At 39.3% G+C, this 22,548-nt stretch overlaps 1 protein-coding gene across 2 annotated transcripts in view; it reads right to left on the bottom strand.

Annotated features, from left to right (window-relative positions):
* The window catches only part of CFAP54 (cilia and flagella associated protein 54), a 309,026-nt gene that overhangs the window by 264,668 nt on the left and 21,810 nt on the right, over window positions 1-22,548 (bottom strand). For both annotated transcript variants that reach the window (XM_055576675.1, XM_055576666.1), the window contains exons 5-14: window positions 22,002-22,060; window positions 17,383-17,526; window positions 15,480-15,593; window positions 15,260-15,361; window positions 9,473-9,671; window positions 6,698-6,879; window positions 6,454-6,610; window positions 5,292-5,377; window positions 4,187-4,321; window positions 2,389-2,539 (exon numbers count right to left, since the gene is read on the bottom strand). In XM_055576675.1, coding sequence (XP_055432650.1) covers window positions 2,389-2,539; window positions 4,187-4,321; window positions 5,292-5,377; window positions 6,454-6,610; window positions 6,698-6,879; window positions 9,473-9,671; window positions 15,260-15,361; window positions 15,480-15,593; window positions 17,383-17,526; window positions 22,002-22,060 — 1,329 coding nt within the window. The remainder of the gene's footprint in view (window positions 1-2,388; window positions 2,540-4,186; window positions 4,322-5,291; window positions 5,378-6,453; window positions 6,611-6,697; window positions 6,880-9,472; window positions 9,672-15,259; window positions 15,362-15,479; window positions 15,594-17,382; window positions 17,527-22,001; window positions 22,061-22,548) is intronic.

A 22,548-nucleotide genomic window follows, 5' to 3' on the forward strand; every position in this document is an offset into this window, starting at 1 on the left:
CCTTCTGTCCCGCTTCACCCCACCACCCTGCTTCCCTGGATAGCAGTCCAAATAAACTGCTACACTCAACTCTGTCTCAGAATCTGCTTCTGGGGAAACCAATCCAGGAAAAAGTTCAAGGTGACAACACCTGGACTCACTGGTAAATCTTTGCATCATAACAAGTGAGACAATCAGGCATCACATACTTCCTGACTCAATGCAATAGGGAGTATGCATGAAGTACGCTTGCCAAAAAAAAATAAGATTGACAAGAAAACTTTTTGAAGTGTATCACTTGAATATAACCAACCTGACAGATCTAATTATCAGGTAGAGAAACAAGTTAACACCATAAGGACGCAAATAGCCAAATCCAGTATGTGGGAAATCTTCCAGGGAGATGATTCAGTTTCTTCAGGGGTAAGGAGAGGAGGACTGTAGGTTACAGAGAAAGATTTAAGAGACATGATGGAAAATAAAATATATGGGCTCAACGGGATCCTGATTGAAACAAACCAACAAGAGATTTTAATACAATCAGGGGCATAGGGATGTTTGCTAATTTTGTAAGGTATAATGTATTAATAGCATTGTGGTTGTGTAAAAAGAAAAAAAAAACCTTCTGTTAGATAGACCAACACACACACACATGTATGTGTATATGCTGAGGTATTTGTTGGTGAATGACATGCTGTCTGCCTTAAAACTGTCCAGGAAAAAAGAAAGTATTGCCAAGAGAGATTAAATAAGGTTGGCAAAATGTTCATAATTACTGGTACTGGATGATGAGTACTGTGACTTATTTCATGTCTCTATTTGAAATTCTACATAATAAAAATTTTAAAAAGGAAAAATGTTTTAAGACAGGATATGTCAAAAAGTATGACTTCAAGACACAGAAAGCGCAATATCACATGACACCCCTTATATGTGGAATCTAAAAAGAAATGACACAAATGAACTCACTTACAAAAAGAAAAAGACTCACAAACTTTGAAAATGTACTTATGGTTGCTGGGGCAGGGAAGGGATAGTTAGGAAGTTTGGGAAGGTCATGTACACACTGCTATATTCAAAATGGATAAGCAACAAGGACCTATTACATAGTACATAGAACTCTACTCAATGTTATGTGCCAGTTTAGATGGGGGGAGGGTTTAGGGGAGAATGGATACATGTATATGCATGACTAAGTCCCTTTACTGTTCACCTGAAACTACCACAATATTGTTAATTGGCTATACCCCAGTACAAAATAAAAATTATAAAGTTAGAAAAAAATAAGGCTTCAAGTCATTGAAAGTGTTAGCCAGAGAACTCTAACCAGTGGTCCTCAAACTTCTAAGTGTATCAAAATCACCTGGTAAGCTAATCAAGACTAGAAAGGTCCATACTAACTGAGGTGCAATAGAACTGAGCCTCATATTTTTAACAAGTTTCAAAGTGATACTTATATCAACCAAACTTTGAGAACCATAGTTATCTAATTCAATCTGCAAAGCTGAGCTCAACAATGGAGTGCCAGATTAGCGAAGCTCTGGGAGAACAATTATTACAATAACTTTTATTACCGAATCCCTCAGATGTCACACACACACTATAAGAGGGGTAAGACAGGAAAGCAGGCACCCCTATGCTCCTCTACCTCACTTTCTGTATGTGAGTTGCCTGATGACACAGACAACTCTGGGGTTCAATCACAGGCAGAAGAACGAATGAGGAGGTCAAAGCATCCTCTGAGAGAAGGCACCTCCCAGAAGGAGAACAGAATAGTGGCAGGAAGGGACTGGACAGGGAGAGGAGGATAATGAGTGAGAAAGGAGGGCAAAAAGAGGAAGAAGATAAAAAGGGAAAAGAAAAGAAGAAACAGGACAAAGAAAGAAGAAGAATTTTCAAAGGAGGGAATCAAGAGAGAAGAGACAAAGGAGACAAAGGTAGAAGGACATGGATCCACTCATTCCAGCTCTTCCTCTGTGGCAGGCAGCATGACGGTATCAAGAATCATGGTGACCAGAATACATTCTCTTCCTTCAAGAAGTATACACTCTAGCAGGAAATGGAAGAGGAGGAAGTAGGATTAAAAGGAGGAGAGGAAAGAAAAAAGGAAGAATGGGGAGGGAGGGTGAGTGGTGTAGGTGGACAACGAGGGACAGAGAAGGGTATACAAGTGAGGAGAAGACGCAAAGATTTTCATTTGCCACTGAACCAGAAAGCATATAACCTTTTTTTTTTAACATCAACTTGGTTGAACCTATATTACTTCTACCTTTGATTATAAATCATCGATGAAGCATAATACTGAAATGTCTGATTTCCATTAACAGATGTTAAACAGTATTACAATTTGTGCTTATATATTCATATATATATATTAATAACCTCATGCCTTTTAATTCAATATTTTACCTAGAAATTTTTTAAATTTCCTTCCTGGGTTTCCTAAAGATTCCAATATTTCACTTAATCGTAACGTGATCTCTGCCACCATCACAACATCAATGTCTTCCATCTTATAGCAGTGAATGATTTCATTTATCTGCCACAGTAGATAAATCCACTAAAAAGAGAAAATACACAGTAAAATCAATTGAAAGTGCACTACATTGTAGAAAGAGTCACATTTTATAAAATTGAGTACTTTCTTGAAATCGCCACCTTCTAATCATATAATGTTATACAGGTACTAGCTCCCCTGGTGACTGAGATGGTAAAGAATCCGTCTGCAATGCAGGAGACCTGATCCCTGGGTCAGGAAGATCCCCTGGAGAAGGGAATGGCAACCTACCCCAGTTTCTTGCCTGGAGGATCCCATGGACAGAGGAATCTGACAGGCTACAGTGAATGGGGTTGCAAAGAGTCGGACATGACTGAGCGACTAACACCTTTTTATCAGTGGATCTTAATTATAATAGAAAATTAATAATCCTAATAAGATGATAGTTAATGATCACTCTGTTTACACATATTCTTGAAGAAGAATTATTTAGCTTGTAGTCTGCATATGCTATGCTATGCTATGCTAAGTCACTTCAGTCATGTCCGACTCTGTGTAACCCCATAGACGGCAGCCCACCAGGCTCCCCTGTCCCTGGGATTCTCCAGGCAAGAACACTGGAGTGGGTTGCCATTTCCTTCTCCAATGCATGAAAGTGAAAAGTGAAAGTGAAGTCGCTCAGTTGTATCTGACTCTTAGTGACCCCATGGACTGCAGCCTACCAGGCTCCTCCATCCAAGGGATTTTCCAGGCAGGAGTACTGGAGTGGTGTGCCATTGCCTTCTCTTATCATCTGACTTTTTTATGTATCAATGAAGATTATCTGTATCCTCAAAATTGTCATTCTCCCTTCAAAAAGCAGCAGTGACTATCACTATCAAAGTCCTCCCAAATAGTGAGGGGGAAGTAGATGTTTCAGGCTCTACACTGAGTGCCTTAGAAGCTGTCTTTCATGCCTATAACCTCAAAGCTTAGCACATAAAATTAGCCATCACATTTTGGGAGTTAAAATGGGAAAAAAACATTTATGCACCAGATCATTGTTTCATTAGAGTATATGATAAAATTATGTCCATGCATCCTAATATAGCTAATCTTAGGAGGCTTCAGAATCACAGAAGACTGAGTTATTGTTAAAATACTCTCTCCTAAGTTTCTAGGTTATAATATTGACCTGCTCCACTTTTTCCTTTCCATGAGAGAGCTCTTTAGTTTAAATAGAGTATTATTACAGAAAGTGAAAGTGAAGTCGTTCAGTCCTGTCCAGCTCTTTGCGACCCCATTCGGTCCATGGGATTTTCCAGGCATGAATACTGGAGTGGGTTGCCATTTCCTTCTCCAGCAGATCTTCCCAACCCAGGGTCTTCCACACTGTAGGCAGACGCTTTACTGTCTGAGCTACCAGGGAGCTAAAATGCCTTATCTGTTTTCTATTATTCACTTTCTTAATGCATTTATTCAAGTTCATATAACCTTTAAACATACCATATTTATTCCTCCCTGAAAAAACTGAAACACCTCCTTGTTTCCCAAAACTAAGCTGGAGCAGAAGTACAGGGAATACACTTAAAGGAAAGGTTCCCTCATTACCACATTTAAAGAATAGTAATTATGCAGGTGGGTAAGTAGGGAAAATTTAGATTTAAAATGTGCATCACAAATGAAATTAGCAATAACAAAAAGCATATGAAGGGAAACAAAAAGGAATACTTTATTAGTACTGATCTTCTGGGTAAACTTTGAATAGTCATTTTTGGACACAGTGACCCGCTGCATTCCTAATTTGCATTTCTGCCACAGGAACATTATCATGTCCACAACGATTTCCTTATCCGGCTGAGCATTCTGAAAGCAAAAGTGGTAAAGTAAATAAATAAGAACAATAAGATATATAGACATGGACATATGACATTTAATGTGTGCCAGACAACATTCTCAGAGCTTCATACATACTGCACTGAACTGAATGGTCAACTCAAAATTCCTATGTTGAATTTCTAACTCCCAAAGTAATAATACTAGGAGGTGCCTAGGTGGCTCAAATGGTAAAGAATCTGCCTGCAATACAAGAGACCCAGGTTCAATCCCTGGGTTAGGAAGATCTCCTGGAGAAGGAAATGGTGACCTCAGAGAAGCTCTGAGGATCCATGGAATTCAGTTTTAAAACCAGAGCTGCACTGCTGCTGCTGCTGCTGCTAAGTCACTTCAGTCGTGTCCGACTCTGTGCAACCCCATAGACGGCAGCCCACCAGGCTTCCCCGTCCCTGGGATTCTCCAGGCAAGAACACTGGAGTGGGTTGCCATTTCCTTCTCCAATGCATGAGAGTGAAAAGTCAAAGTGAAGTCGCTCAGTGGTGTCCGACCCTCAGCGACCCCATGGACTGCAGCCTACCGGGCTCCTCCGTCCATGGGATTTTCCAGGCAGAAACACTGGAGTGGGGTGCCATTGCCTTCTCTGCATTGTATGCTAAGTGACTCCAAACAGTAACCAGGCTTTGCATTTAGGGACTGGAAAGGAGGGTTTCATTAAGAATATTAACTCTCATCAAAACTACTGCTTCATTTCCTCCATTATCAGAAATATAGCTAGCCTTGAAATTTCCCTGAAAGGAAAAGATAGATGTCCAAAATGATAACAATAGTAAATATAAATTTAAAATTGTAAGTCAAGATATAACTCAATGTCTTATCCTAATGACTGAACAGTATAGAATTTCAGCAAGGTGAAATTCCTGTGATTTTTAAATATGGCTTTAAATTACGGAGAAGAGCCTCTTTTGACACTATTACAAATTGTCCAAAATAACTTTTTCACCTGTGGAGAGTCACAGACACAGGAATACAAGGTTGTCGCCAAACGGAAAATGTCTTCTGAGTATCCACAAGACTTCACACAAGTATCTCAATTTATAAAGTACAGAAAATGAAGCAAAAAAAAAAAAAAAGTTACAAAATTTCAAGTAGAAAATGCATAGCAACATAGAAATTCTCCAAAAATAACATAAATGATATCTGGGCAAATATGTCAATAACATACTTTAAATGCTTCCATTTGAAAACTAATCTAAGTAGGCTTTAATTCAATTAAAATGGACTATTATCATTTTCATTATCTGCAATCTGTATACCAGCTATGTCCATAATGGAATTGTGAAGGTTTATAATATTAAAACATCTGTGACTGTTGAAATAAAAATAAGAAAGATATCTATTCAGAAACCACTAGAAGAAAAAAAAAAGCATCATTACTTGGTACAAATTATTTACCACAATTGAGCAGCCATGCAATGCCTTAAGCATGTGATAAAACATAAAACACGGGATTAAATGATTCTCTAAAAGACAGAGGCTGCAGATGTTCATTTATATACACAATAACTCCTAAAACTGAGTTTTAGAATGGAAAACTCTGCATACTGGAAAGAGACAGGAGACCATCAAAGTTTGCCTTGCCAAAGTCAACTGATACCTCTGATTCAATGCCCTGCTGACCTCTCATTAATAAGGCAGCAGCTAAAATAGAGCCTCATTTTTCCTACCCAAAATCATGTTGCAACAGAAAAATCCAGAGACTTCCCTGGTGGTCCAGTGGTTAAAGCTCTGTGCCTCCACTGTAGGCAATGTGGGTTTGATCAGGAAACTAAGATTCCGCATGCCCCATAGTGTGAACAAAAAAAAAAAGTTTTTTAAGTAAATAAATAAAATCCAGCATCTGTACAAGGCCTAGGAACCTGCAAGATCAGGCATCCAGCTATTTCTCTGATCTCAGTTCCTACCACATTCTCAAAGGCCAGCACCACCACCAGAACACTCCAACCACATCTGCCTCCTGGCTATTCCTTCAACAACCAAGCACACTCTCACTTCAGGGCCTTTACACTTCTGCTCCCTCTACCTGGAATATTCTTTCTCTCATTTCACCTATAGAGAGTGTATAAAGTCATCTTAAGCTTTCAAAGAGGCAAATAAACACTCACCATGAACGGCAATTTTTTTTACATAGACTTGACCTTCTTTGTAGTTGTCAAAAGGAAAGATCAAACCTTTGTTTCTCTTTACATTGATCAAAGGTTCTATCGCAACAAGAAGAATTAAATCCTTTTCCGCTTTCTTTGACGCTGGGTCATCCTGCCTCTAAGAAAAGTATATCTCACAAGTTAATTAGCACTTCAACGTCATGTTAATACCATAAAAACAAAGCCATTGTTTTACATGTATTACCTGGAGAAAATCAATAAGCTGCCCAGCCGCAGATTCAAATAAACTCCATTCCTCATACATAAAAGCTAATTTTATAAATTTCACGGCAGCATTCACAGAAATAAGATTCTTCTTTTTTATAATAAGTTCCAAAAGATGTGCTTTTGGAAAATCAAGTATGCCATCTGCACCAATATTTGACACTAGAAAAGAAAAGAGAGGGGTCATTCATGCAAAGAAATATTTACTAAACATTAAATATCAGGCACTTGAGAAACAATGAGGGAAAAAAGCAAACACAACTCCCACCTTCACAGAACTCACACTCTGGCGGGGAAAACAAGAAATCATAGTGGGCAAGGACTTCCCTGGTAGTCCAGTGGTTAAGATTCTAGGCCTCCGGTGGTAGGTACACAGGGTTTACTGTACATTCTACTTTTGGTTGTGTTTGGAAATTTTCATAATAAAGTTTTTTAAAAGAAAAAAAAAAAAAGACTCTGTGCCTCCACTTCAGGCGGCTCAGGTTTGATCCCTGGTCTGGGAACTAAGATCCCACACCCTGCACAGCAGCCCAAAACACACTGAATAAATAAAATATTATATAAAAATTCAATTCCTGAGTTAGGAAGATACCCTGGAGAAGGGGTAGGCTACCCACTCCAGTATTCTTAGACTTCCCTTGTGGCTCAGATGGTAAAGAATCCACCTGCAATGCAGGAGACCTGGGTTCAATCCCTGGGTTGGGAAGATCCCCTGGAGAAGGGAAAGGCTACCCACTCCAGTATTCTGGCCTGGAGAATTCCATGGACCGTATAGTCCACAGGGTTGCAAAGAGTCAGACACAACTGAGTGACTTTCACTTTCTTTCAATATAAAAATAAAATATAAAATCTATAAAAATATTTTTTAATAATTTTTTTAAAAATCTAGTAGGCAAAAACAGCATGCTCTGGGGACAAATAAGAAGGGCCTCAAACCTAGGTGTGGGGTATGAGGTTCGGTCAGGAAAGATCACCCAAAGGGAGGGATGTGGAATCTCAAAAATAGAGAATTAGCAGGAGTTAACTAGCAAAATACACAGCGGGATATTACAGACTCGGAGCTCAGAAAGGAGACCTAAAATAGGGACAGAGCTCCAGAGTCATCACATAGGCACCGTAAGTAAGTGGATCAGCTGTGAGCAATGGAAGGCTGCCAAAAATAGAAGAGCAAAGAACCCCAACAAGTAAGAGAAGGGCAGGTGGGGAGAAAAGGCTGCAAAGGAGGGTATTTAAAGAGAAAGAAGGTGTCATCAACAACAACTGCTACAGAAAGCAAAGGAATGGAAAAGCACTGACTTTCAACTGAACAATAAGGAAGTTGTCCACGACATTCTCTGTCCATGACAGCAGACTGCCAAGTATAAGTAGGAGGGGAAGAATATGGAACAGTGAACAAAGGCATTCCTTCAACAAATCTGTCTCTAACAAGAGGAAGAAATTCGGAGAGGAAGTTGGATAGGGATGAAGGGGCAATTTGCAGAGATATGGCCCAAAGACCTAAAGGGAAGGAGGAAGAACATCCCTTCCATTTTAATGAGAGACAGTGGAAAGGAAGGTAAATTTCCAGGTGTGGGTGAAGCAAGTCAAAGGAATTCTCCTCTGAGATCTTGTATTTTCCTCATGAAGAAAAGATGAGACTGAACTGCAGTACAGAGGCTCCTTGCCCTCAGATGGGCACACATATGCACACACATGCACATCTTTAAGCTCACTTAGAAGATGACAGGACTTCCCAGGTGGTGCTAATGGTAAAGAATCCACCTGCCAATGCAAGAGACAGAGGAGATGCGGGTTCGATCCCTGGATAAGGAAGATCAGAGGACAGCAAGGCAATCCACTCCAGTATTCTTGCCTGGAGAATCCCACAGACAGAGGAGCCTGGCGGGCTACAGTGCATAGGGTGCAAAGAGTCAGACAGGTCTGGAGCGACTTAGCGCACACAGAAGGTGATGATGATGTCATTAACTATTCTATGAAAATTTGAAAATATAGACAAAATCAAAGTAGTATTTACCAAACAGAAGATTTTTTAAAAGAAAATGAAATTCTAAATCGTTTTATATCTATAGAAGAAATGGAATCCATAGCTAAAAATATTTCCATAGAGAAAATTCCAGGTCCAAATGCCTTCACCAGCAAATTCAAACTTTCAGAAAGAAATAACACCAATCTGACAAAAACTCTTCCAGATAATAGAAAAAGAGGGCAGAAAGCTCAACTTTTGTTTGAGGCCAACATGACCTCGAGAGGAAAATCCAAAAAGGACTTTGTAAGAAAAGAAATCTAATTAACAGAAACATTAGCCACTAGGAAGAAAACCAAGAAATATATCAAAAGAATAATTCTCACCTCCAGATTAAGATTATTCCAAAAATATGCAGTGAATATGAAGTGGTTAAAGATTATATAAGTAATCATTGTAACTCACCATATTAATAGAAAAAAGTTCATCCATTTGATGAACTCAATAAATCTCAAAAAACCCAGAAAAAGGTTTTAATAAAATTCAACAACTATTCAGAATTAAAAACTCTTAGCAAACCAAAAATACAAAATAAAACAGAAACAATATTGTAACAAATTCAATAAAGACTTTAAAAATGTTCTACATCAAAAAAAGAAATCTTTAAGGAAAAAAAGATCAATAAATTGGTATTGGTTTCTTATGTGTCAAATATCATGCTAAAATTTTTGTTATTTATGTTCTACCACAAAATAGTATTTTTATAAAATACTATTTTAATAACTTATTTACTTATTAAAAGTTCTTTTCCTGCCATAAACAGTTCTGAGACAACATCACGAACTTCTACTTCATCTGTAAAAACAGGTCCAGTCTGTAGTATTCGCCGATTTGAGTCAGAGAGCGCTTCCAAGACAGCCAGAAACCGGGAGGCAGTGCTATCAAACAACTCCTCCAACAGCTTTTCTGTGGCCGTACGCGGCCATGGCATCTGGGGAAAAAAAAAATACAGCCCACTTTTTTAAAGTTCTACAATGTCTGATGGCATAAGGCAAAGATGAGTAATGTGCGCTTTATTAATGCTAACAGAGAGACTGGTTGGCCTGTCGATGAGACAGCTGCTTCTAGGGTTTCCATTTTTGAGGTGTCACTCCAGATTTTATTAAAGTTTATGTTGTGCTACCATTACATCAAAGACTTTGCTTTTTCTTTATGTTTGTGTTTCCAAGACAGCCTACAAAGGCCCTTTATTAATAAACAACAGCATTGGTCTCCACATGCTTTGCAGCGACTTAATTACAGCCCTGAGGAAACTGATACTCAAAACTCGAGTTGCCTGAGAATCTCTCAGGAGAGCTTTTTAGATTCACCAACCAAATCTCCAGACAGACAGTGAGTCTGGGTGGAGCATTTTTAGAAAACCGGATTGAAATTCTAATGAAGAAGGTCCCCAAACTCAAATTGGAATAATATCTTATCGTATAAGTAGAGGCAGACACGACTGTCGGACACGACTGAGCTACTTCGCTTTCACTTTTCACTTTCATGCATTGGAGAAGGAAATGGCAACCCACTCCAGTGTTCTTGCCTGGAGAATCCCAGGGATGGGGGAGCCTGGTGGGCTGCCATCTATGGGGTCACAGAGTCGGATACGACTGAAGCGACTTAGCAGCAGCAGCAGCAACTAGTCTTTCAACAGCCAACTGTAAAGAAGAGTTGACCAACTGGATACAAAGAAGCAGGTGCCACTCACAGCCCCATGTGGATCCCCGGTCACTCTACTTTGTGTCAGCCTGAAAGGATTTCACTCCTGGCAGATGGCCTACCTACACACTTCATTATTCTCTCTGACTAATGAGCTGTTCTCTGTGCTTAGATTACCAAGAAATAAGAAAGATAGCTTTAGTTGGCTTTGCTAGAATCCATGTCCAGTTAGCGGGCATCCACATTTCCCATGATTTCCTTGCTTCATTCATCTTCCTGAGGCAAAGTGAGGAAGACAGAAAAGCAAAAGCAGAAATAAAGGTGCTTTGGACTATTTTTCTCCAAACACCAACTTCCTTGCTTATTAGAGTCTATGTGTTTTCAACCCTTAGGCTGACTGATATGTTTAAAAAAAAAAAAAAAAAACCACCTCAGTAAATAGATTCATCTGTACCGTTTTTCTAGAAGGGGTGGGTGGAATGAATTGGGAGATTAGGATTGACATACATACACTACTACCGTGAAGCTCCAATACTTTGGCCACCTGATGTGAAGAACTGACTCATTGGAAAATACCCTGATGCCGGGAAGGACTGAAGGCAGGAGGAGATGGGGATGACAGCAGATGGGATGGTTGGATGGCATCACTGACTTGATGAACATGAGTTTGAGCAAGCTCCAGGAGTTGGTGATGGACAGGGAAGCCTGGCATGCTATAGCCCATGGGGTCGCAAAGAGTCGGACATGACTGAGTGACTGATCTGAACCATGTGTAAAATAGATAGCTAGTGGGAAACTGCTATATAATACTGGGAGCTCAGCCGGTGCTCTGTGATGACCTAGAGGGGTGGGATGGGGGTGGGGTGGGAGAGAGATCCAAGAGGGAGATGATATATATATACATATAGCTGATTCACTTTGTTGTACAGCAGAAATTGATGCAACATTGTAAAGTGATTATACTCCAATTAAAAAAAAAAAACAACTCAGTAAAACTTGAACTTCAGGCCTCTTGCTTTACAAACAGAGGTCAGGGTTTCTTCTAAGATATTTGCTATAGGTTAAGACAGAGGTTTAAAAATTTATAGTTAAACAATATAATAAACTTCTTAATAATTAGAAGTATTCAAAATGAAATGGTAAATCCCAGATAGATTACAGTGAAATTTGTTTTTTAAAATATTGTAGAGAAACTACAAAAAGTGAACTAGAATATTTATCAGATCTATAGATGAATAACAAGCAAATGATTTTAAAGTAGAAATATTTAAAAGATCTATAAAAAAAATTTAAAGCTAATGTAATAAATACACTGAATTGTCAAACATGACAAACAAAATATTGATGTCTATGAAAAGAATGAGCCCATTCAAATACAATTCAAAAATTAAAGTCTCTAGTAGATAAATGGTCAAAGACTGTGAAAGATAATTCACCTAAAAAGAAAATATAAAGAGTAAACACAAATGTAAGGAAAATCTGGTTCAAAACAATAAAGTTAAAACAAGCCATATTATGAAAACTTAATTATTTTAAATATTAAGAAATAATATCAAAATGATAATGGTGAAATTGGCATAGGCAGGTTGTCACCTTGGAGAACTCATTTCAGAAATTCAATCTGGTAATATACATCAAGAGAAATAAGAGTGTTTGTAACTTTACTCAAATTCTACACCTTAAATTTTATCCACAGGAAACAAAAGAAGGAAAAAAATAATATACTTGAAGATGTTGACTACATCAATATTTATAATAGCAAAGGATTGGAAAACAACTAAAATATTAGTAATAAAAAGTACTGGACAAATCTGGTACATGTACTGCTTAGGGTGAAAAGTGAAAGTGAAAGTCATTCAGACATTTCTGACTCTTTGCGACCCTGTGGATTATACAGTCCATGGAATTCTCCAGGTCAGAATACTGGAGTGGGTAGCCTTTCCCTTCTCCAGGGGACCTTCCCAACCCAGGAACTAAACCAGGGTCACCTGCATTGCAGGCCAATTCTTTACCAACTGAGCTATGCCTAGGGTATACTAGACATCTTTTAAAATGTCAGGATGGATGAGAAGCTGAATGATACAACCCATGCAGTAAGTTCCAATCCTGAATACCATGGCTCCCATGAGATCTATGCCATGAGACTTACTGTGTTAATTTCTCAACATAATACACCCGCCCTGTTCAAGCTCAGTGTCACTGTCTCACTGTGTGCCAAAAGCCTTTGCTTACTTCTGCCTCCAAAATACTATCATGCTCTTGTCCTTTACTTAGAATGTTTTTCCTGTTCTCCCTGTCCAGTCAAATCCTGCTTATTATTTCAAAGTCATTCAAAAAAACAGAACAGTGACTTCATCTTTTCTATTAATATATGCCACCACTCTTGGACCACAGTAGGCCTTTGATACATGGTTACTAAATGAATGCATGAAAAATAAATAACAGTAACAGCTAATACTACTAAGGTGCTACCATTTGCCAGGAACATTCTAGGGGTGTTACATGTAACTCATTTAATCACCACCATTATTTCCTTCTTAATTCTTATCACAGGCTTTAATTTACTTATTTCTTATGTAATTTCTCCACTAGAATGTAACCTCTCCATATTTTGTTCACAGAGAAGTTACTTTAAAATATTTTTTGAATGAATCACTAAATGGTCAATCATCAGAAGTCTGAATTAATAGTCCTACGAAACAATCCTTTGAGTCAAAATGATTTACTGCAAGTTAACAATTGACCTACAAACTCAGAAATTTTTTATAAAATAGATTTAATGCATATTGAAATCATTTGCTTTTGTAGAAACATAATAAAATGATTTCATAAGCATAAAGCAGAACATTCTGCAAAATATTACCCCTGCTCTCTAACAAACACTATAGCATTACTACTTAATGATACCAGATGCAGGGTACTCAACAGCTCATCCAATGGATTATCTACAATTTGGCAGGTTACCACCCTCAACCAGTTAGACACCATGAGTCAATAAGGGGTACAATTTAAAAGGATGTATGTACTGTATGTCTGGGCTCACCAGTCAATATATCATGGACACTAAGTAGCAATGAAAAGTTACTGTGTCCAAATGATATTTTCATTTAGTATTTGGATTCATTTAAAAGAAAAGAGAAATTCTCTCAAATGTTTATAAGAAGAAATGAGGAAAGAGAACAGCAGTCATTGGATTATTTAGAATACCCTGGGCTAGAGACCTGGGTTCTGGTTCAAGGGTTGCCAGCAACTGGCTTAAATACTCTGGGATTTATTTTTCCCATCTGTAATAGAAAAGGACTGACCCAAATGATTTCCAAAATCCCTTCCAGGTTCTGAGATTCTACATCTCTTCTGTCAGAAAGTGTTCATATTCTTCCCCTCTACTTTCATTTTCAATCCCTACACAGAAGCTCATAGAAGAGAGTTTACAGCTATCCAGAACAGTCACAGGGCACTGCAAAGATATACAGAGCTGGGATTTAAGGACACTGAGACTCCGAATGGCCAAGGGGGAAGACAGTGGGAGAGGGAAAAAGGCAGAAGGGAGGAACGGCAGAAGATCCCACAGGCATATGTCTGTCCCACTCTCCTCCCTTAGTGCAACTGGCCAAACATACTTGTGGCCAACAGGGGCTGTGTGAGGGGTTTTGGCTTGTGAGAAAGAAGACTGTAGTCACTTCCATACTGAGTATCACTACCTACGTGAAGTCCTCCACAGCTCCCCTAGGTCCCCTCTGGCAGAACGACCTAGGTCTCCTCTGGCAGAACAACCTAGCAGTTTTCCAAATGAGGACCACCTCTCGATTTGGCCCTGAGCATCAGTCATGAGCAGATAACTATAATAACATTTGACTCCAGTGGGAAATAAGTTTTTGTTTTAAAGCCCCTGAGACATGGGGCTCGTTTACTACTTTAGTGCAACTACATCCTGTTGTTGTTATTTTAGTCACTAAGTTGTGTCCAACTCTGGCTTCTCGGTCCACAGGATTTCCCAGGTAAGAATACTGGAGTGGGTTGCCATTTCCTTCTCCATGGGATCTTCTCTAATCAGGTATCAAACCCATGTCTCCTGCATTGGCAGGTGGATTCTTTTACCACTGAGCCATGAGGGAAGCCCAACCTACATCCTAAATACTCCAAAGATGAAACCGGAAGTTGATAAGAAAAGGTGCCTCCACTTCCTCTCCATCCTCAACACCTTCAAAACTGACACCAAGTGGTCAAAAGGCTTCTGCGGTCTTACTCAGAAGGCTGTAAATTTGAACCTTTCCCAGGCTCTTCTTCAGCTTCTTGCCCTTTAACATTACAAAACTAGGATTATGCAAAGGTACAAAAGCTCTGAGGAAAGGATGAAACAAGACCATGTCCAAATTAGGAAGACATTCTTCTATTTGCAGGGATTGGGGGCAGGATTTTTTTACCTGGAGGATAAGAATGTTCTTTACAATGTTTGTTGGTTTCTGCTGTACAACAAGGTGAATCAGCTTTTATACATACATCCCCACCCTCTTGAGCCTCCCTCCAACCCAGCCCCCATCCCACCCCTCTAGGTCATCACAGATAGGTGGCAGGATTTAATATTGAGTGGTAAAAGTGTTAGTTGTAGGCCTGTTTGCAACCCCATTGACTGTAGCCCACTAGGCTCCTCTGTCCATGGGATTTTCCAAGTAAAGTGTACTAGAGTGGGTAGCCATTTCCTTTTCCAAGGGATCTTCCTGACTCAGGGATCAAACTTGGGTCTCCTGCATTGCAGGCAGATTCTACACCATCTGAGCCACCAGGGAAGAATAATGATCAAGCGTTAAGGACACAGAGGTATAATATAAACACTGTAGAAATAGTCTGAAACACAGAAGATATTCTGAGACTTACAGTTTGTGCTTCCTTTATGTTAACTCTTATCTTTGGTCTAAAGAAACTTTTGTTTTTTCTTCTAGATTCAAATACTCCTCTTTTGAAGATCATGACTGCCATCTGCCTCAAAAAGAAAAATTACTTATGAAGCATCAATGGGATACACTTCTCAACTACTGATATTAAGTACTTCATCATCTGTAGAGTACAGTGGATTTATCTCATGAAATTTTTATACCTTTATTGTGGCCTCTCTATAATATTCTCTGGATTCTTCCTGTGGTTGTGAGGAACTCATTAATTCCAGTTGCCGTAACTCATCAATTTTAGCTAAAGCACGCCGAGCAAATGCCTACATGCAATTAAAATAAATTTAATTCATAAGACATTAGAGTACAGTGATTAAAAATGTATCAAGAGAGTATGTTTTACTCTCCCAGACATTTGATTTAATTTGTGGATTAAACTGTAGGCTGATGCTGACTTTTTTAGAACATAGTAGCTGACCCGTCAATCATTTCCTAGAAGCACCACTAATTTCTGTAAATCTAAAGTCAATGAAATGTTGGCTATACTAACCTTAGAATGCAGAAAAGTAAAGAAATTCAAAAAAGTAAGGAAATTCAAATTCTGGTTACAGAGTAGCTTCTTATAGATGATCACTTCTCCGGTATTGCACATGCATATACACACACATACACCCCTCCTCAGTGCTCTTCTCAAATTCTAACCTTTCCACCAAAACCAGCTGTGTTATCTATTCAACTGTACACATTGTCAACTAAATTGTTAGGTCCTTAAAGGGCCTTGTTTTTATATTTCCAGTACCCAACATACAGAAAGTGTTTATTAATATCTGAGGAAAGGAAGAAGGTGGGCGTGCTTATTTAATCAGATCACCATTATTATAATTCTCTATTGCTATGATAGAGATAATAGCAAAATGAGTTTCATTCCTGTAATTTATTTTAGCAGTTCTTTCAAGTATTTTATTTATAATTTATGATTTCATGAAGATGTTTCTAGAACATAACAGTAACATAAAGGGTTACACTTTTCAATAAGAAAAAAATTCCAATAGGAATCAAATGGTTCAAACTATGCAAACATGTCTATCCCTGATAAATTTAATAGCTATAGCAATATGCCACCACTAGAACACTAAGACTAACTCTGCATATATGGTGAGTAGTTTCTAGAATGTATCCTAGGCTAGAAAAGTATCCCACAAGGACTGAATTAAGCTATTCTCCTGCTGAAATCCAGACCCCACTGCACTCACCAAGTTATGCTCACTGGTGCAGGGATGGGATGGTCCAAAGGAAGGAATGCCTGTTTCTAATTCTTACCGGTCTATTGACAAGCAGAGTACTACATACTATAGTGAGGGTACCGGATTTCATTTGCACAGAGATGTGGCATAGGTCAATAGAAGCTCCAACCAGTTAAGCTACATTTCAAATATTTAATCAAAAATATATACAGGAAAAGAGGAAAAATAAGAAATAGAGTATACTAAATAAATGGTGGCTGGAAGCAGAGAAAAACAAAACAGATAGTAGACAGCTTGGAATAAAAAAACTAAACAGGGAAGGAAAGTGGCTTGCATACAAGAATATAAAGAGGAAGGGAAGATATCAGAGATCTTATTCAGAAAAGAAGCAAAGATGGTGGAAGTGAACAGAGAATAAACGGGGAAGCAGAAAGTAAAAGCAAGAGACTCACAGAATGGAGAAGCCAGGCAAATGTCTGCAAATAAAGCCTGGGACTTGTATCTTTGCTTCATCCCAGTTCTTTGGCTTTTGTTGGTTTGCTTGTTTTCTTCCCACTTATCTAATGAAGAAAATGCTGAATATGTTGTATTTTTAAGTATTAGCATCCTCATAATTAAAAAATGGCCTGCACACAGGCATGCTAAGTCACTTCAGTGTGTTTGACTCTTTGCAACCCTATGGACTGTAGCCCAACAGGCTCTTCTGTCCATGGGATTCTCCAGGCTAGGATACTGGAGTGAGTTGCCACATCCTCCTCCAGGGGATTTTCCCAACCCAGGGATTGAAGCCACATCTCTTACATCTTCTGCATTGTCAGGCAGGTTCTTTACCACTAGTGCCACCTGGGAAGCCCAAAAAGCAGCCTACCTCTCCATGAACACCAGCTTGGCAGTCATAGTAGCACTGGCAGACAGCTGTGTAAAGAGTAGCTCTCCACGTCAAGTACCTGATGGACAGGAGAGGCACTGAAGACTCCATACATATACTGGCCCACAGGAGGTATTCCAAGGCCTAAATCAGAAAGGGCACGATTGAGTGTCTTTTCATTTTAAGGGAATAATGCCAATTTTTATTCAATATAATCAAATGAAGAATGGTGAGCACAAGTCACTGATGCTAAAAATACACAAATAATGAGTCAACTAAAAAATAAGCATTTAAAAGTTAAAGAAGAATTTCAAGAATTCAAAATCTCAAGTTAGCCATTTTACGATGTCTTCCTGCCTAGCTACTAGAGTCCTATGAACTCAGCTTATTCTTCTTAACATTTACCAAATGTCAACACTAGTCGAGGAGCTAATTATGAAAGGCATGAAAGTGAAAGTGACTCAGTCGTGTTTGACTCTTTGTGACCCCGTGGACTATACAGTCCATGAAATTCTCCAGGCCAAAATACTGGAGTGGGTAGCCTTTCCCTTCTCCAGGGGATCTTCCCAATGCAGGGACTGAACCCAGGTCTCCCACATTGCAGGCAGATTCTTTACCAGCTGAGCTACACAAGGCAAGCCCAAAAGTACTGGAGTGGATAGCCTATCCCTTCTCCAGGGGATCTTCCTGACCCAGGAATCTAACCAGGGTCTCCTGCATTGTAGGAGGATTCTTTACCAGCTGAGCCACAAGGGAAGCCCAAGGAGCTAATTGCAACAATGCAATTGTTATTAGCAACAAATTTCTGTTGATTGATTGACAACAGACCTTCATTGAAAAGTTTCAGTTCCTGATGCTACATATTTCTAGTAATCATAGCATCAAGGGGCTGAGAATCTAATTTCATTCCCTCAACATCACCAGCACCACCACCTGATGTCCCTCACCTTCTCTGCCCACAAGCAACAAGGAATGTGCCACGTGGCATAAGAAGACACTTCTAAACATGATATTCTTTAACCTGAAATGCAGTCACCTTGATACACCTCCAGTGCATTCGTTCTAGTTATGCCTTCTAGAACAGCACAAGACCACTCAAGACTCAACTTGAGAATTATACAGCCTTCCAAGAATCTGAAAGCATCTATGCAGGCTGCCCGCTCCCCCAGCACTCTCCAGGACTAAGATCCCCAAGCACTTCTATCCTCCCAGAACAGAGCTTCCCTCTCTTACCATGGTATTATTTGAGGTGGCCAATGTCCCTGTACAGTATATGACTAGACCACAGTAAAATGAAACTCTCACTCTCTGGTTCTGGTCCCTATATCTCTATTAAGTCAACCTGGGTTTGCTTTATTGCTGCTTTAATTGTTTCTGTCATTGTTTGCTAATTTTGCCACACTGTGAAAATTCTTGAGTTTCACGTTATCTACTGTAAAGAAATCCTATTGTGGATTTTTGCATTCATATAGTTGTGTTTTGCGGGGCGTGGGATTAAATCATGTACAAATTGTTCCCCCTTTATATCCACGTGGCTTTCAAAGCTCTCAGGATTCCTGGTATTCAAAACTTCATACTTCAAAATAAAACTAGCTAGCTACAGTTACCAGTTGTTCACATAATATTTTGGGGTGGTCTCAGATTTAGTATAAAAGATCCCACATCACAGATTTTTAGTGCCAGACAGAACCTTAAAAGTAACCTAATCTGACTCCAAGAGGCTAAACTGCTTGGAAGTGACAGAGCTGGGGCTGGAATTTGGGTCTCTGGACTCCTAAGGGCAGCAGGATTGTTCCCACTACACGGGGCAACTTCAATGAAGAGAAGAAAAGCCATCATTCCACTGAGGGTTCTGAGAAACCATCGTTCAGGTTTCGAAGCTGAAATGCCATTTCGAAAAAAAACTACTTAATTTGATTGCAGCATTTTTTTCTCGCCCATAAAAGAAAGAATTATTTCTATTAACAAAAATTTGATGATTTCAGCAGGACTAGTCTCTTCATTAAAAGAAGAGAGAACAAAACTTTGAAAAATACAAATTTTAGGAGCCTAGCAAGAGTATGGTTAAGGTGTCCAGCAGGAAGACCCACACAAGGATTAGCCAGCCGAGCCACAAGATGGCAGTGCAGCGTCACTTATTTCAGTTCACGGCCTTGGAGGGGAGCAAAGAGAGGCACTTCAAAGTCTGGACTTGAACATTATGTGATGGTCTGTGGAAGAATCTGACAACCAGCATTCGCGCATTGGCTCTGGCCTCAGCTACATCTCTAACGATCCTAACTAGATATGCAACTCTTCCAAGCCTCAGCTTCCTCATCTGTAAGACATAAGTGATAATGCTACCTTCTCCAAGTGCTGGTGAGAATTCAATGAGTAATATGTGAAAATGGCTTAGAAGCATACCTGAGAGATGGTAAGCATTCATTCAACAAAGGACAGTGATGATAGTCTTAAGGTCTCACCCTCGTAAGACTACCAAGGCATTATTGTGTACGCAGAGCCCTTCGCACAGCACTTAGCACATAGTAGGGATTCGATAAATATTCAATAATAACAAGTGGTAATCATAATTACCAAATCCTATAGGAATAGGAGTTTAGATTGCTCTGGGGTGACACCACTAAAAACCTGAGGACCCCATGTCTGTTTCTCCTTCTGTTTTGGACTGTAATGGACTTGAACTCTACAGTAGCTACAAAATCAGGAGGATTCAGATGGGGCTGGACTGCCAAGGGCTTGTCCCCATTAAATGGACCCATCGAGTCCGTGTAGAGTCTCAGCTCAGGAATCGACTCATCAGCTGAGGGTTTGTGAGTTTCAGGGTAAAAAATTAATTTCCTTGAATCTTATTACACTGAACATACACTGAAAGAATTCCAGCCTGATCTGCAAGTGCCAATTGTGCAGCCACCCACCATCCCAAAATTCTTGCATTCCTCACTCCCCCGACTCCCACTCCACAGACTGGGTCTTTGAAATGATCCTCCTTCGGGCCTTCCTTATTCTGTCAATGAGAAACTCACGTTATATGAGGGGGAGAGAAGAAATCTTATACGGAATATAAATAAGAAATTATTTTAAGATGGCTATCACGTTAAATCAAAATTCCCTCAACATTAGCAAGTACAAACACTAACAGTTAAATGTTGGCACAGACATCTCTGCCCTTCAAAGCTTTGCCAGACGAATGTCATAAGCAGACCAAACTACGGTGATTCTGTGGAGCAGTTATTTGTTGCCACAGCAAGCACAACAGGAGATTTCCTAAATTCCTTTCAGGAAATCATCTGGAACTGAATAGAGAATCATTGGAATAGTCTGTAGGCCAAATTTACATTATGCATGGTACAGCCTCTCCTTGTTTTAATTCACACTCAAAAAGCTGGCATAGAGTTTGTTAAGTCACTGTCAGTAATAGAGCTTTTAAATGAAAGGAACAAAACAGAGAGAGAGAACACACAATTAATGCTATCCGTTAAGCATGCAAACATCTTGGCATCTATTTTTTTAAGTGTTGTCAGTTTTTAAGATACTTGGCTATGTTTTGAGGAAATAAGGAAAATAATATCTGTCCCGAGTGTCCAAATATCCAGAGCAAGTTTTTACATACAATAGAGAAGACTCACGGAGAAGGCAATGGCAGCAGCAGCAGAGAAGACTCAAATAGCAATGTTGCAAATGCCAGCAACAACTCAAGCATGGTCTCGAGGAGAGAATGTTGTCCTTTCTTGGCCTACATTCCAATGACTGGATAGTGAACACAGGGAATAAATATGTCTCCTGCAGACAAAGGTGCTACCAACATGGTAAGGAAATCAACAGAAGCCATCCCCTACAGCTAAAACTAAGCAGTGAGTACTGGTCAGTGCGAATCTTACTATAAAATAACGTCAGCTCATGACTGACATAGCTGAGGTGTTTGTTCACCCATCGAGTATCTGGGCCATAAGTACAAGACAAGTTCTTCAAGCAAATGTGGTCTGAGCTCCACAGCAAGGTGGGGTGGAGTGGGGTAATATAGTTATTAGATGGATATTCAGTATCATATTGCGGAGAAAGCAATGGCACCCCACTCCAGTACTCTTGCCTGGAAAATCCCATGGACGGAGGAGCCTGGTAGGCTGCAGTCCATGGGGTCACTAAGAGTCAGACATGACTGAGCGACTTCACTTTCACTTTTCACTTTCATGCATTGGAGAAGGAAATGGCAACCCACTCCAGTGTTCTTGCCTGGAGAATCCCAGGGGCGGGGGAGCCTGGTGGGCTGCCGTCTGTGCGGTCACACAGAGTCGGACACGACTGAAGTGACTTAGCAGCAGCAGCAGTAGCAGCAGTATCATATTGACAAGTTACAACTAATCTGAAAGACTGAGGGACCCTGGAGAAATATCTATCCATTTGGGAAATTCTTTCTTTTCATAAATACTTTACTGTCTACATTTTTATTTATGATCATGTTAAAGGAAAACTAAAAACAGTATACCTAGTAATACAAATACAGCCACTAACTTTTGTGATACTAAGTCATTAAATTTTCTTTGTTTAGCATTCAATGCTAACAAAAGTCTTAAGAAAACCAGGAAATACAGGGGAAGATATTCTGACAGTAAATTTCATACCTTGGAAGAATGACCTCTGATCATCAATTTTCTGCAAATAGTGTAAATGTAAATGGTACCTAGATGGAGAAAAAGATTAATATGTTTTATAGTCACATGATAGAACTTTACATTCCACACTCTAAGTTGGTAGTTCCCAAAACAAATGACTCTCTCATGAGAAAATCTGATAATGGCCAAAGTTATAATCATTATAAAACTTTTTATAACTTGCAGCTAAATTTTTAAAAGAATTAATATGACCATATTTTTAAAATGTTAACACAGGAAACTTTTAGTCTTACTTTAAAGGCATTTTAAAGTACTGGTCATTGTGTATATGTACTGAGTTGCCAGTCCAGGTTCGATGCACGATACTGGATGCTTGGGGCTGGTGCACTGGGACAACCCAGAGGGATGGAGTGGGGAGGGAGGAGGGAGGAGGGTTCAGGATGGGGAACACGTGTATACCTGTGGTGGATTCATTTTGATATTTGGCAAAACTAATACAGTTATGTAAAGTTTAAAAATAAAATAAAATTAAAAAAAAATAATAAAAAAAATAAAG

The sequence above is a fragment of the Bubalus kerabau genome, chromosome 1 (genome assembly GCF_029407905.1).
Source record: "Bubalus kerabau isolate K-KA32 ecotype Philippines breed swamp buffalo chromosome 1, PCC_UOA_SB_1v2, whole genome shotgun sequence".
NCBI lineage: Eukaryota > Metazoa > Chordata > Mammalia > Artiodactyla > Bovidae > Bubalus > Bubalus kerabau.